At 43.9% G+C, this 16396-nt stretch overlaps 1 protein-coding gene across 1 annotated transcript in view; it reads left to right on the plus strand.

Annotated features, from left to right (window-relative positions):
• LOC145392743 (uncharacterized) overlaps positions 1-15751 on the plus strand; it is an 80681-nt gene extending 64930 nt beyond the window's left edge. Inside the window, exons 7-9 of the mRNA XM_080267039.1 lie at positions 4168-4349; positions 6125-6266; positions 15475-15751. Coding sequence (XP_080123165.1) covers positions 4168-4349; positions 6125-6266; positions 15475-15751 — 601 coding nt within the window. The remainder of the gene's footprint in view (positions 1-4167; positions 4350-6124; positions 6267-15474) is intronic.
• The last annotated feature ends 645 nt before the right edge of the window (positions 15752-16396 follow it).

A 16396-nucleotide genomic window follows, 5' to 3' on the forward strand; every position in this document is an offset into this window, starting at 1 on the left:
TAGGTCCGGTTATTGGTTTTGTCCGGATATTGGGCCCCAGCTTATGGACTTGTTCTTATGGACCCTAACTCAGAGAAACACCTATACATCTCCCTCTGGACATGCATAGCACTTATTTAACACCCAAATCACATCAATAAGGCACATAAATGACTGAAATAAATTCTATCTATCTATCTATCTATTGCCAGACGCCTCAATCCCCTTTGGGGTGGCCACAAACAAATCACCTCCAAGTCGCCCTGTCCCCCGCCATTTCACTGCCCTGCTTCCAACTCACACCCCCCTCTCTCATATACCTCTCCACTCCATCCCTCCATCTCATCCTCGGCCTCCCCCTCCCTCTTCCCCCCTCCACCTCACTCATATATACTCTCTTCGTCAGTCTTTCACCCTCCATCCTCTCCACATGGCCAAACCACCTCAGCGTGTTCCTCATAACGCTTCCTATCACATCCACATCCACACCACAACGCTCCTTTATATCCTCATTCGTCAGCCTGTCTCTCCACGTGACTCCACAGGCTCCTCTTAAATAACTCATTTCCACTGCTCTCACTCTTGACTTGTGTCCTTCCAACAACGTCCAAGCTTCACTTCCGTACGTTAGAGTTGGTATCACAATACTGTCATGTAGTAACTTTTTCACTTCCATGCTCACTTCCCTGTTTCTTATCACTGCTTTCAAAGAACAAATACAAAAGAACCATAAAATAAGGGTTTAGAAATATGTTCATACATTAATAAACATTCTGGTACTTATGGACCCTAACCTAGCCTAACTCTGAAAAACACATTCCTACTGCACATGCATGAGGTAAGTATAGTATGGAAAAAAGTACAGTATGAAACATTCTGGTAAGTATAGTATGGAAAAAAGTACAGTATGAAACATTCTGGCTACTTACAGCAAGTCCCTGGCCACCTCGATGAATAACCGCCTCCTCTCGGACTCTGACAGTAAGAACGATTTCCTGAAGCACTTGCACTACACTCTTCCTGAAGTCTTGCACTGAACTTAGTCAATAACACACAGAAGTCCATTCTCTTCACAGTGTTCACTTTAGTCCAAATAATGATCCAGTTTAATTTTGTGTTGCACATTAACTTTTCCCAGTCTTTTCAAAATTTCCAAAGTCAATAACACACAGAAGTCCATTCTCTTCACAGTGTTCACTTTAGTCCAAATAATGATCCAGTTTAATTTTGTGTTGCACATTAACTTTTCCCAATCTTTTCAAAATTTCCAAAGCCAAAACAAAGAAGTTTATTTACGTTAAATTTAGTTTCCACTGAGTCTTTTCTCTCAACTCGAAAACCTTAACACAACACACCGTTTTTTTCACTGCACAACACTCAAAATTCCCGTGTGGTCTAGTGGAGAAGTTCTTGCTCTTTATTCACTGTCAGAGTCCGAGAGTATCACTGGCAGGCGACCAAGGGGTGCATCGCTGGGTCGTGGTGATGGCGTACCCACTGCAGAAGACTCTGAGGAAAGCCGCAAACTCACGTCGAGCGGTGACTCCACCGTGGCTGATGTGCTGGGCTGTGGCTCGGAGCATGAGGGCCTGTCTTGGGGAGGCAACGGAGTGGAGCCAGGGCTTGGCACAGCGGGGGTCACGGGCCTGAAAAAACTGTCAATCGTTGACTGACGCAAGGACCGACGATTCTGGCGATTGATGATGCGCTCCCTGAAAGCACGCACTTCCTCCACGAGTCCCAAGGGCCCCATCTCCCTGTCGCAGTCCGGGTGTTCCAGGTAGTCTAGGACGAACTCTAGATGTTCCCGGAGTGCGCTCAGCTTGGGGATGGCTGGAGTAGTGTCCTGCTGAGAGGAGTCCGCATCATCGTCGCCTTCGTCGTCGGAATCTTCAAGTTCGGGACTGACACCAGCAACCGAAGACGCGATCTCGATATCAGACAACGTCTGATACCCAGGATCGCCCTCGTCGTCGTACAACCACTCATGAACATCGTCCACATCAACAACGTCGCCGTGCGTACGTAGCCATGCATGGAAGTCATCCACGTCAAACCCTAGAAAATCGTACTACACATCCGTTCCGAAAAGCAGACGAGACCAACCATTTTCCAGAGTTTTCACAGGGACTTCCTTCCATGCACTAGCCCAGTTGTACAGCGCAGACTTGATGTTGTAGCGGTGAAGGTTTTCCAAAGTCCGCTTGCCTCGTGTGTCACGTCCTTCCCTGCGCTCATCCTCGTCCTCGAGAACAACCATCACCTCGTCCAGGAACTTCTGACGGTACAGGCGCTTTGTTGCCACGATCACTCCTTGGTCCATGAGTTGAATGAGAGCAGTCGTATTAGGTGGCAGAAACATGCACCTAATACGGCCATTCTCAGCAACCAAGTCCTTGTCGCACGGGTGGGCAGGTGCATTGTCGAGCAGAAGGAGAGCCTTTACCTGATCGCGCGGGATTCCCAGTGTCTTCGTCTGGTACTGGATGACCTCCTTGACGAAATGACGGTGAAACCAGTCTTCGAAAATCACAGCTGTGAACCATGCTTTCAAAGAATGGTACCAGACAACAGGAAGGACATCCATCACCCCACGAAGGCACCGAGGCTGCTTTGCACGGCCAACAACAACGGGCTGAAGCCGGTGCATGCCGTTAGCACTGGCACAACACAAAGCAGATATCCGTTCCTTAGAAAGCTTGCGGCCAGGTACACGCTTCTCCGTCTCCTCGGCTAGAGTGTTCGTTGGCAGCGAGCGATAGAATAGGCCAGTTTCGTCTGCGTTATAGACTTGACCGAGAGTGAGGCCCTCCCTGTCGATCAAGCCTTTCACCTTATGCCGAAACTCGTCAACTCCATCCTCGTTAGCGTCCAGTGCTTCGCCGTGTGCTTTACGGTTAGTAAGGCCATGTCGCAACTTGAACGCGAAGAGCCAACCCTCGGATGCCTTGAAGTCTAGGGCGTCGTGAAGCCTTGCGAACTTCTCAGCAGCAGCCTTCAGCTCCGTTCCACGTACCATCACACCAGCTGCACGTTGCTGTCGGTACCAAATCAACGTGGATCGGTCGATTTCTGCAAACTTGGGGGTAAACATAACCTTCCTTTCCACGTTGCGTTTGCTTCGCGACGAGAAGTCAGCCATGTACTGCATGAGTTTGTCTCGGGAACGTTGGATATCGAACAAAGTCGACTGGACCAGGTTGTACTCGCGGAGAATGCGGGAAGAAGACCAACCCGCATCCACTTTCTCCAATATCTCCCTCTTCTTTTCCAGAGTCAACACCACTCTCTTCCTTTTCTCAGGTGGCGGGGCCATCATCACACACACTAAGAGGAGGTCCAAGAGCAGCAGGAGGCCTTGCAGCAAGTACGGCACCACCACAAAAGCGAGCACGTGGGCAGCCATGGCGAAGAGTGTAGGTCCAGTCGCGGTGAGAGACAGGCGGGAAGTGGGGAGAATGCAGCGGCGCTCTATCGGACGTCGGAGGAATGACGCACCAAAACAATGCTCTCCCGTGGCGTGCGCGGCAAGTTCAAATTACGGATGGCAAATTTTTTTTCTTTTCTTTTTTTCGGGGGGGGGGGGAATGTTGGATCCCAGGACGATAAGGTCTGGGTAGTGGGGATGTTCGGTTATTGGGCGTCCGGATATTAGAGTGATTACTGTATATATATATATATATATATATATATATATTTATATAAATGTATAGGACATGTGATAAGTAATTCCTCTTTATGTCTAGGATTCTAACCTAAAAGGCACATTGAACTTGCCTTTTTGTTAGCATAGCAAGGGCTCTAAATTTTTTGTTGGTAGAGCTCGGTTAACCATCAGTGCAGTTAGCAACTGGATTCTTGAAGTCAGCTTCAGGCATTGTGGAATGAATAGTTTCTTCATAAATCTCTGTCAAACTTGTTGGAGTCACCTTATGTGACAGATAATACTAGTGAGCAATATCTATAAAGACTAATACTCCCCCTCCCCTGTGAGGTAGAGCCAGGATTCCAGAGACTTCAGTGGTGAATGTATGGCCTATTTCATTAGGCATGCAGTTGATTATTCACTATTGTGCTTTTGTTTATTGCATTCTGGACCCTTCCTCACCCTACCCATAGGTGGGAAAGAATAGGTCAGGCTGATCAGTGGTGATGAATAGTATTGATATCTGACTTACTTAATGACAGGATGCAACAGAGAGAGAACTCCCCAGTTCCAGTAAGTGCTTCAGGAATACCACAACTACATCAAGATAGCATGGAGAGCTCTGTTGTCACTCAGGATGAAGTTAAACAAGTGAAATATTCACCACCACCACGGAGATCCACATCTGATTCACCACCTCAGTCAAAGCGATCCACATCTGATAGTAAGTAGTACAGGTAGTCCTTGCAAAGTATCATAGATTTTTCAATACTTTTGGTGCTGTAACTTGAGGGAACTGGCAAATTACATTCATAGGTATCAGTAAAGCTTTGACAGTATTTCTGTAATTTACCATAAAAAAAAAAAAAAAAAAAAAAAAATGCAGTCAGAGAATACAGTTGAACCTTGTGAAAATGGTTGACACTGAGCTGAACAAACTGTGCCTTGATGCATTTTCTAATTTTACAAGGTCTGTCCAAAAAGAAACTGCATAGAATGATCACGACGGGAGCACTGTGTAGTGGCAGCTTTAATCCTTTAATCTTTAGTTTAACACTAGCCACATCACTAGTCATTGAGGTACATGCACCCAAGTGAACATATGTTTTAGTGCACTTGGGGATTTGTTGCAAGTTGAACAATGAAGGATCTTGAGGAGCAGCGTATTCATGTGAAATTCTGTTTAAAATTGGGGAAAACTTTTACAGAGACTTTTCAAATGTTGCAGTTGTCACAGGCTTATTGGGAGGATTGTTTTGAACTGCACACAATGTGATTAGTTGTTCCAGCTGGTCAAATCAGGAATAACATCCACCGAAAATGATACCAAATCTGGACAGTCATCAAAGTCAGTAGTGATCACATTGAGCAAGTGTGTGTTGTGATCCTTGAAAATCATCACCTGACGTTCATGAAGGTTTCAGTGAAGCAGGCATCTGTAAAAGTTTGTGCTATACGACTTTAACTGAAGAACTGGAGATGCATCATATTGCCACAAGATTATGCTCCATGAGCAAGAAGAGAAATGTGTCACAGTCAGTTAGGAACTGTTGGATTGTTCAAATGGTGATGAAAACTTACAGAAAAATGTCAACAAATGATGAAGTGTGGGTGTACGGCTGATATTGAAGCAAAAAGGCAGTTACAGGAACATTGTGACTGTGACCAAAGAAAAGCACTTCACTCATGTGAAGGTGATATATATATATTTTTGCATCGTTCATCACAAGTTTGTTCTTACCTGGTCAGATAGTTGATAAAGAGCTTTACTGGGACATTCTGAAGCATTTGAGAGAAGCAGCACAGAGGAAGGGGCCTGAGATGGGGACAGACAAAACCTGGATGCTGCATCATGACAATGCACCATCTCACACATTGCTCCTTATCCATGTTTTTTTGATAAAGCACACGATGAGTATTGTTCCCCAGCCACCTTGTTCTCCAGATTAGGCCTGTGTAGTCTTTCCCCACTTCTACCCTGAAAGGTCGCCGATTTCAGATGTCAGAAGAGGTAGAAGAAAATTTGTTATAAGAACTGTGTACCATTCTTGAAAATGCATTCTGGAACAGGAAAAAAACGTTGGGAACATTGTATGAACTGTGGAGGGGAGTATATTGAAGAAGATAGGTCTGACGTAGTTGTAAGTAAAGCAGTGAATTTGTGTTTTGTAAAGTTTGATTTCATTTTGGAACCTCATATCCCCTTCAGTTCAGTGGTACTCATATTTTGTTCACTCTACCACTAGATGATGTTATTCAGATTAGGGAAGCTGTTTTGCCGTGAAGGGGTCACTGAAGGCTGTATCTAACCTCATCAATTTAAAGTTCTTTGCAAAGGTAATAATTTGCCAGGTGGTAGCATGGAAAAAGTGAAAAATATTTCATCTGAGTAAAGGAGTTAATGTTGCAACTGTAACTTGACTGGACATGCATATTATGAGAGTTTTTCATATGGTCAGGTTCTGAGTATCCATTTTATTTTACCTTCTTTTATTACAGGCCCTTTGGAGTCTGCTATGGAACTTGGAATTTTGCTGGAAAGTGAATTTGGCTATGAATGTTTAATCTGCTTCAGTTTCTTTAATGGTGTAGAAGCTGTAACCAAGCATCTGCAAGATCAGGCCCACAAACAACAGTTTCAGTATGTATCCAATCTCTCTCTATTTTTTCATACATGAAATTGTCTGTGTGTGTGTGTGTATTCACCCCCCCCCCCACTACCATGCTTACCCAGTTGTAATTTTATAGGAAGGAATGTGGAGTCCATTGCTTGCACCTTTCCTTCTGACTGGAAGTTTACTGTTATTCATGTCCTGAAGAAGAGTGGCAGCTGCTAACCCTATCACTGTCATCCAGTCACTTTCATATCTTGTATGTGTGTGAATTTCCCTCAGCAGGAAGGTTATGAAACATCTTTCCTATCATGCTCCTCTTTCTGACTGCCAGTATGGAATTTGTTACAGAAAATCCACTGGTGTTCATCTTGCATTCCTCTTAGATTCGTGGGCAACCTCTCTTCAGAATTTGAGTGAATCCTTTGCAGTTGCACTGAACATCTTTATGTTCTGACAAGTCTCAGTTGTCCTTTCATGGTTTCTATCCCTCTTTCTGTGCCTTAATCACAAGTTTCCTTTCTGGTCATTTTACAGCTGCAGGTATTAATGACCATTGTTTTTCTAGAGCACTTAGTAGTGGTGTTCTGTAAGGTTCTGGGTCTGGTCTTTACATACTTTTCCTCCTATTCATAAGGGAACTTAGCTGTACATCTACTCCTGTTCATTCGTACACTGACAACTCCACTCAGCATTTCTGCCTATTTCTCACAGTGTGCATCACAACACTCACAGGATGAAACTTTGGTTTATCTGACTTCTGATTATTTTATTTGCAGCAGGCAAAAAGAAACCCTGTTATTTACAGATGATGCAGAAACTCATGTCCATCATCTCTTACCTCAACAAAATCTGGCATATGACCATTCCCTTTTATTCAGCAATGCATAACTCAGTTGTTTATCATCTGTTTAATATCCTTGCTGTATTTGTTTCTTGCATTGGTTTGAAAAAGGTTCATTCTTTATTGAATAGAGCTACTTGACCTGTTTTTGACCTTCCTTCAAAGAGTTTTGAGTATTCCATGCTGAACTGCAGCTGTCCTGGCAGGGTGCCCCGATGCCACTACCACAGCCACTGGTAAGCTGGTGGGCCAGGGGTCCCAGATCCATTGCCTGGACCTGGGACTGTGCAGTGAGTGGGGCCTGTGGTATGTCTATCCCCCTTTATTAATACTGACTATGACAAAATACAAGAATAAGTTTCAAAGCAAGCCTGAGGACAGTAAATCACCCAGGGGGATGAGGGTGGGTTCATGGAATGTGGGAAGTTTGAGGGGAAGAGCGAGGGAAGTCGTTGAGGCATTCAGTTGGAGGTGGGTGGATGTGGCGTGTTTGCAGGAAGTCCGGTACAGGGGTGGATCAGCCAGAAAGATTGTTGGGAAGGATTGTTATTATAAGTTGTTTTGGCAGGGGGGGGGACAGGCGTATATGGGGGTGTTGGTGTAATGGTTGCGGAGAAATGGGTGGAATATGTTATGAATGTCATGAGAGTAAGCGATAGGATATTGGTAGTGAAAATTCTGTTTGGTAGAAAGATAACTGCAGTTGTATTTCAGTGCATTCATTTACACAGAGTGTAGGCCAGCATGCTCTCATAATACCTCTACCTTCAACTGTCTACACCACACTACATGCGCATAACATATCACACCTATTCACGTCTTTAGTAATGGCCGCTGCAATCTTACTATCAAATGAGGTGGTACCTCAGATTGCCACCACTGGCAGGGTAGGGCTGGCGGCACAGGGTCCTCCTGGTCGCCATCAAGTGACTGTGCCGGCAGCGACTGTTGCTATTTCCGGGAATGCTCGTCAGCGAAGAAGTGACAGTGCGGCCTTATTCTTTACCAACATCCACAGCCTTACCACAAATTTAAACTCAGTTCATTTTTTCCTTCAGTCCATATCCCCTCTGGCCCTTTTCCTCACAGAACCACAAATCTCACCCTGTACTGATATATCTCCATTTTGTTTTCTCGGCTACCATCTCCTTACAAACTTCCACAACAAGGGCGGCACCTGTTGTTATATCAGATCCCAATATGCAGTTGACACTATTTTAAACTTCACTTCATCAAGTTTTGATTACTCATTATATAAACTAAATTGTCAAAACATTACCAAATATATTTGTGTAGTTTATCGTTCCCCCAATGCCTCTTCGGAACCCAGTGTATTTGATTCCATATCCACTCAGTTGAGTAACCTTGACCTTGGCACCGAAATTACCATTTTGGGTGATTTTAACATACATAGTGTTGAATGGTTATTGCATTCTGCCCGGGCTGACGACTTTGGTGTAGAGTGCGAACTGTTTGCGGAATCGTTTAATCTCACCCAGTTGGTAAAGCAACCAACCAGAATACCTGATAATCCTGACCATAATGCCCATCTCTTGGATTTATTCTTGACAAATAATCCAGATCAATACAGGATAGAGGTACTGTCACCACTTGGATCCTCTGATCACAATCTCATCAAAGCCTCATTAGTTAACCCTCCCACACCTCCCTGTTCTGAACCTGTCAGGGTGACCCGATGGCACTTTGATAGGGCAGACTGGGATGGATTTAGAAATTATCTTGCTGATGTTCCATGGCAGTCTTTCTTCTCTAGTGATCCCAATTCTACCCAGTCCCACATTTGCGACTTAATACTAGCTGGTATGGATTTATTCATACCAAGTCAACAGTTCACTAAAAGATCGAACTCTCCAAAATGGTTTGATGGCAACTTTGCCAGAGCAACAGCCCAAAAGTCATTACTCTTACTTAAAATCAAAAACATCTGAATCACTCTCCCAATTTAAAATTGCTAGAAATCATGCAAAAGCTGTATTAAATCTATCTAAATCAAACTTTCTTCAAAAGCAAGCATCAAAATTACTTAACAACCCTAATGACAATAGAATATTCTGGTCAACTCTTAATTCTTTTAATAATAACTTTAACAAGTCATCTTCCATTCCCCTACTAAAATATTCAGATGGCAACATTACAAATGACCCACGTGGGAAAGCAGATATCTTTGCCAGTACCTTTGCCAGAAACTCTACCATAGACGATACCAGCCAGAATGTCCTGGTACTGGAACTTGATTCTCCCGAAATTGCCCCACTTAAAATACAGACAAGATACGTAAAATCCATCCTAGACAATTTACCTACCAACAAAACTCCAGGCCCAAATGGAATTCCGCCAATTGTTTTGAAAAAGTGTTCCCTTGAACTTGCCTCTGTCCTAGCTAAATTATTCAGACTATGCATACGTACTTCTTTATTCCCAAATTCATGGAAAGAACCCAATATCCACCCAGTTCCGAAGAAAGGAAGTTCTTCTGACCCCTTCAATTACAGACCAATAGCTGTCACATCTTCTCTTGGTAAGGTATTTGAAACTTTAATTAATAAGCACATTGTTAAACATCTTGAATCCAACAACTTAATTAGTGATAGACAATATGGTTTTCACCACGAAAGATCCACCATTGACATACTCAGTCTCTTAACTCATACCATCCGTCAATCAATTAATCTTTTTGGAGAAACTCGTGCAGTAGCTCTTGATATCTCTAAAGCTTTTGACAGAATATGGCACCGTTCCCTGCTGTCCAAACTCCCTTGCTATGGACTAACGTCTTTTGTTCCTTTGATTTCTTCATATCTTAGTGACAGAAAAAAAAGAGTAAAAGTAGATGGTGTATATTCCAATTTCCACTCGATTAATGCCGGTGTCCCTCAGGGATCAGTTCTGGCACCAACCCTATTTCTGGTTCATAATAATGATCTCTTATCTGTCACCCACAATCCCATTCACTCATATGCAGATGACTCAGCACTACATAGTTCATTCACACTCAGACATCCATTTACTAAGTCTAATATCTCTACCTCTCAACTCAATACAGCCATCTCCATAAATCAAGATCTATCTACAATCAGTGAATGGGGACAAAACAACCTTGTCTCTTTTAATGCTAGTAAAACTAAATATATACGGTTTACTAATAGACAGATATTGCCAGATTCGTACATTACCTTCAGTGCTACTAATATTCCCATCTCTAAAAGCATTGAAATTCTTGGGTTCTCACTTAACAGTACCCTCAGCCGGACCTCTCATGTCAGATCACTGGCTAAAATCACCTCAAAGAAACTTGGATTATTGTACAGTGCTCGTCAAAAGTATCGAGCGCCTATGACCGGGCGTGCAATACATATGGCCAAAAAAGAATCACCCGTTTTTGGTAGTAAAAATTGAGCCACAAGTTTGCGGCGCTAGCATGACATCACGGTAGCCTGAGGCCTTCCGACGCGCTGGTTGATTCCTGCCTTAGTTGCCCACGGGCTGCCTGAGAGAGAGGAACTCCGCCGTGTCTCCCTCTCTTTTTGCGCCCTTTTTTACCGAGTGTCCCGCAGTGTTTTGGCTTTCGCCACTTTGTTATGGTACCTACCCGTGAACTATCTAGTGAAATCATATCCCAGATCATTGCTCTAAAGGAGGCAGGCCACCAAACAAAGGAAATTAGTGAATTGGTTGTTGTGGCTTGATTGGCAGTGCGTAGGTGGTGTGCTCGGTTTCGAGAGGAAAACAGTGGTGACGTTCCCACAAAGAAACCGCGGTCTGGTAGGCCCAGGAAAACTTCCCCAAGGTCTGTTAATGTTTTAAAACGTGCAGTGGAGTTTAATCCTCGTGTGAGTGCAGGGAAAATAAAGGAGAGCAACCCGGAAGTGTTTGGTGAGGTGTCTGTGCGCACAGTGTCTCGCAGGGTCCATGAACTTGGTTACACAAGTCACAGGCCTGTGAGAAAGCCTCTTCTCACAAAAAACCAGCAACTTCATAGGCTTGCCTTTATTAACAAATATCTTAACTGAGGTGAGGAGCAATGGTTGTCAGTGTTGTGGTCTGATGAGGCAACGTTTAGTGTAACCTGTAACAGAGGAGCACGTGTGTACCGGCACAAAGGTAGTGACCCACTCGACCCACAGTATGTTGAAAGCACAGTTAAACATCCTGATTCACTCATGGTATGGGGTTGTTTTTCTGGTCAAGGTTTGGGGAAGCTTGTTGTGCTTCCCAAGAACTGCAGAGTGAATCAGGATGTTTACCTGGAGCTTCTGTGTGATCATTTACCAGACTCCTTCGAGCTAACAGGTGCACGAGTGTTTCAGCAGGACGGTGCACCTGCTCGTAAGGCCAAATCGGTCACCAATTGGCTTCGTGTCTGCAAGGTATCATTCATGAAAGACTGGCCAGGAAGTAGCCCAGACCTCAATCCGATTGAAAACCTCTGGTACCTCGTAAAGAAGAATCTCCAAGGGAAGGACGTGAGCTGTCTGCCTAAGCTGGAAGCCGCCATTCGTGACTCCTGGGACAAAATACCCCTCCAGCACCTCAGGAGCCTCGCCCTTTCACTTCCAAGACATCTCAGGTCCGTGAAGGTGTAAAGGATACCCTACGAAGCACTAAAGGTAAATAAAATGCTTTATTTATATGTTTTTTCAATGTTGAAAGGTTTGTTTCTCAGGAGGGACGCAGTGCGCTTGATACTTCTGACGAGCACTGTGCAGAGTCCGTAACTTTTTCGCCAATGAGCAGTTAGCTATAATTTATTAGAGCCATGTGCACTCTCAGCTTGAATATTGCTCACCCTTGTGGAATGGTTGTGGAGAGGTTGCATTAAGACAACTAGACAAAATTCAGAATAAAGCTGTTAGAATCATTAACAACCCTGCCATTACATATAAACTACCTCCCCTGCAAGTAAGAAGGAATGTTGCCTTCCTTGCATTATTTTACAGATATATTTTTGGCAAATACTCGGACAAAGTTGCGTCCATGGTGCCACCTCTCCATGCCTTCCCTCGTGCTACACGGGCATCTGATAGCGCTCACGACTGGAATGTCACTCAGCCATATTGCAGAACTTCTGCATGTCAGAATTCTTTCATTCCCCAAACTGCATCTCTCTGGAACTCGCTTCCCCAGAGTTGTTTCCCTCCAAATTTCAACCCACAACTGTTCAAGTCTAACTGTTACAGATATTTTATGAACAGAAGACACCAGTAATCTGATGTATGGATTATTTTTTTTTTTACTCATTTGTTTTTCCTTCCTCCGTTCTGTTATTTATTAAAAAAAAGGGGGGGGGGCATATGCTCCCCAGGCAGGATTGGATGAAGTAGAGATAGATAGATTTTGAGATGATTAAATACGTGTAGTAGGTGGTATGCGAGATGATGAGATCGTGGTTTTAGGAGAGGACTTCAATGGTCATGTAGGTGAAGCAGCACAAGGTTATGAAGGAGTACATGGGGGATGTGCGTATGGTATAAGGAATGCGGTAGGGGAAAGGATACTCCAGTTTGGGGAGGCAACGGACATGATTGTGTGTAACACATATTTTAGGAAAAGAGAGAGTAGGTTAATTATGTATGAGTCTGGGGGAAATAACAGTCAGATAGATTATTTTCTGGTTAGGAGGTTAGTGAGGAATGTTAAAGTTGTAGGAAGTGAGGAGTGTGTGCAGCAGCACAAACTATTGATTTGTGATATGGTGCTTATAGAACGAGTGATGAAAAAGAGGACTTATGTACCTAAGGGGAAAATATGAAAGCTGGAAAACCAAGTAGTAAGGGATGCCTTCAATAGAGAGATGAGGAGAGTGGTGGCTGAACAGGGAGCCGTAGACAGAGGCGTTAATGAACAGTACAGAGCCCTCAAGTACAATCTCTTTCAAGTTACTGGTGTAATATGTGGTTGGACAAGAGGACCACCAAGACATAGAGTAACATGGTGGTGGGAAGAGGGTGTAGAAGCTGCAGTTAAGAAGAAAAGAAGGCATTTCTGGGAACGGAAGAAGGGTGGTAGCAAGGAGGAATACTTGGCTGCCAAGCGTAGGACTAGAAGAGAGGTATACAGGGCGAAGTCTGAGTCGCAGAGACTTTTACTTCTTAACATAAATCATATGGAAAGGAAAAATGTGACATTTAAGGTGGCAAATCAGATGAAGGCAGATAATCGGAATATTATAGGGGAGCAGTGTGTGAAGAACGATGACGGGTAGTGGTGAACAATGAGGATATTAAAGATACATGGAGAGAGAGCATTATAGCCGGCTGTTGAATGAGGAGTTGACTGGGACAGGGAAGGTTTGGAGCCAGCAAATCCAGTGTTTGTCTCTAGGCCTTTGATTGATGCTGCTACTGTGAGTGAGGCAACAGGCAGGATGAAGGTGGGGAAGGCAGCAGGTGTGTCTGGGCTGACTGACGAATGTTGAAGGCCTCAGGAGATATAGGGGTGAGGTTAGTCACTGACCTGATAAATCTGATTATTTATGAGTGTGTTGTCCCAGATGATTGGCTGAAGAGTGTAATTGTAAATGTGTATAAAGGGAAGGGTGATGCCCTGGAAAGAGGAAGTTATAGAGGTATAAAGCTTTTAGATCAGATAATAAAGGTAATGGAGAGAGTTTAAGAAGGTATGATTAGAGAAAGAGTGAATATTGATGAGATGCAGTTTGGGTTTATGCCAGGTAGGGGGACCACTGATGCCATGTTCATTGTTCGACAGCTTCAGGAAAAATATATCGATAAGAAAAGGGATCTGTATTTTGTTTTTGTTGATTTGGAAAAGGTTTTTGACTGAGTCCCTAGAGAGGTGGTGAAGTAGGCAGTGAGAAGGCTTGGCTTGGAGGAGTGGCTGGTTAGGGTGGTTATGGCTATGTATGTGGGTGCTCGCACCCAGGTAAGAGTGAATGGAGATTTGAGTGATGAGTTTTCTGTGAACGTTGGTGTGCATCAGGGATCAGTCTTGAGTCCCATGTTGTTTATCATGAAGCCCTTTCACATGACATTAGAAACGGACTCCCGTGGGAGTTGTTGTATGCTGAGGATTTGGTGTTGATTGCAGAGAATGAAAGGGAGGCGGAGGAAAGGTTTAGGAAGTGGAGAGATGGTATGGGGCACAAGGGTTTAAGGGTAAATGCAGATAAAACAAAAGTGATGATATCTAGGGTTGGTGGCTGTCCTGTCAAAGACGAGGGAGAGTGGCCATGTGCAGTTTGCCACAAGGGCATGGGAAGTAATTCCATCTTGTTTGGTGTTTGTGATAAATGGGTGCATAAGAGATGTAGTGGTATCAAAGGTAGACAGCGAGATAATGCTGATTTTATGTGTACGGCGTGTCGGGGTGAGCAGGTGGAGACTGTCAGACGTGAAAGGATTGAACTTGCTGGTGAATCTGTTGAGTGTGTGGAAGAGTTTTGTTATTTGGGAGACATGTTGTGTGCTGGAGGTGGGGCTGGAGCTAGCTGTGTGGCTAGGGTGAGAAGTGGTTAGAAGAAGTTCAGGGAGCTGTTGCCTCTCCTGACATTGAGAGGACTCTCCCTATGTGCTAAGGGGTCTTTGTATGCAGCATGTGTTAGGAGTGTAATGCTGTATGGTAGTGAGACCTGGGCAGTGAAGGAGGAAGATATTCGCCGGCTCAGACGTACAGAAATGACAATGATTAGGTGGATGTGCAGTGCGTCCCTGCGTCCAAGGCCTGGAGGGGCTGGGTTTACGATGAAAGAGTTGAGGTGGTGGGATGGGACTGGAGTGTATTGGTGTTGTGATGAGGAGAGGTAGATCGAGATGGTTTGGACATGTGGAGAGGATGGGGGATGATAATTGGGTGAGGAAGGTGAGAAGTGTTAATATTGGGGGTGGGGTTATGAGGGGTAGACCGAGAAAGACATGGGACGAGGTCATTAAGTGTGACCTCAGAGTTAAGGGACTGAACAGGGAGGCTGCAGTGGATCGTGCAGCGTGGAGAGCTGCCATTAGGTGACCAAGGCCGACACATGCAAGCATGTTGGAGCCTTTAAAAACGAAAACGAATTCCACCCATTTCTCCACAACCATCACACCAACACCCCCATATCTGTCTGTCACCCACTGCCAAAACAACTTATAATAACAATCCTTCCCAACAATCTTTCTGGTTGATCCACCCCTGTACCGGACTTCCTGCAAACATGCCACATCCACCCACCTCCTACTGAATGCCTCAACGACTTCTGCTCTTCCCCTTAAACTTCCCACATTCCATGAAACCACCCTCATCCCTCTGGGCGATTTATGTCCTCAGGCTTGCTTTGAAACTTATTTTCAGTCATAGTCAGTATGGGGTTGCAACTACTACTATTGCAGCTGCTAACATATGGGTACTAATATACAGTACTTTCTTATTTACAGGGAACATATTGCTGCTGAATCTAGTTTCATGGGAACCAATGGAAGAGATGAGAAACCTAGCTCAATCTCCCCTGATGCATTGACTTCTGAATGTGCTCCACCAATATTAATGACAGCAGATCCTTTAGGGACAGGCAGACCCAACATGAGGAGTACTCCGACTCCACTTCGTCAGTTGTCACCGCCTCGTGGGAATTGTGGCTTAGCATCAGTAAGACAGGACAGTGACACCAAAGTGTACAATCCTTCCGATGCCATAGATGATCTTTTTGATTAATTTTGCTGGTTCCCTATAACTTCTTTTCACCAGCATTTCTAGATCCAGAGTATAGCTTAAGTCTTATTGTGTGAAGAAATTTTTAAACCTTCACTTAAAGGTTATCCAGAATCATTGCATGGGTAGGGGTTGATATTTCCTTTCATATATGTGTACGGTAAATGATAATCTGGTGTTTTGTTTCTCAAAAACATCAGTTTTTTAACAGAAATCCACAAGCACTTGAGACACATTTCCACTTTTGCAAGAATTGTGACATTATTCATGTACAGTATAAACTTAATCTGCAGAGGGGGCAACAGCGAAGCCCTGTTATCATCTATCACAGCAACTCTCAGGATCATAGTTTTTCAAAACTACTAAGGCTTTGAGTTGCCTTGTAAAAGATTTGGCAAAAATAATGTCTAATGGATGATGATAATCTGTTATGTAACAGGAAAAAGATGCAAAGTTCATCTTTACTTAACAATATCACAGCTGAGTTTGCCAACAAAACTTTAAAAGTTCAGCAGGAGACCTCAGTTCATCAAACATGAAAACTTTGAAAGGTATGAAACAGTTGTAATTCTGCTCTAGCTCTTACTGGCAGTCAGTTCAAAATGTGAGAGATTCAGGGAAGGAGACTAAAAGTAAGCCTTTGCTGTC

This window comes from Coenobita brevimanus, chromosome 23 (genome assembly GCF_032717465.1).
Source record: "Coenobita brevimanus isolate Jiangsu-jjx chromosome 23, ASM3271746v2, whole genome shotgun sequence".
NCBI classification, from domain to species: Eukaryota; Metazoa; Arthropoda; class Malacostraca; order Decapoda; family Coenobitidae; genus Coenobita; species Coenobita brevimanus.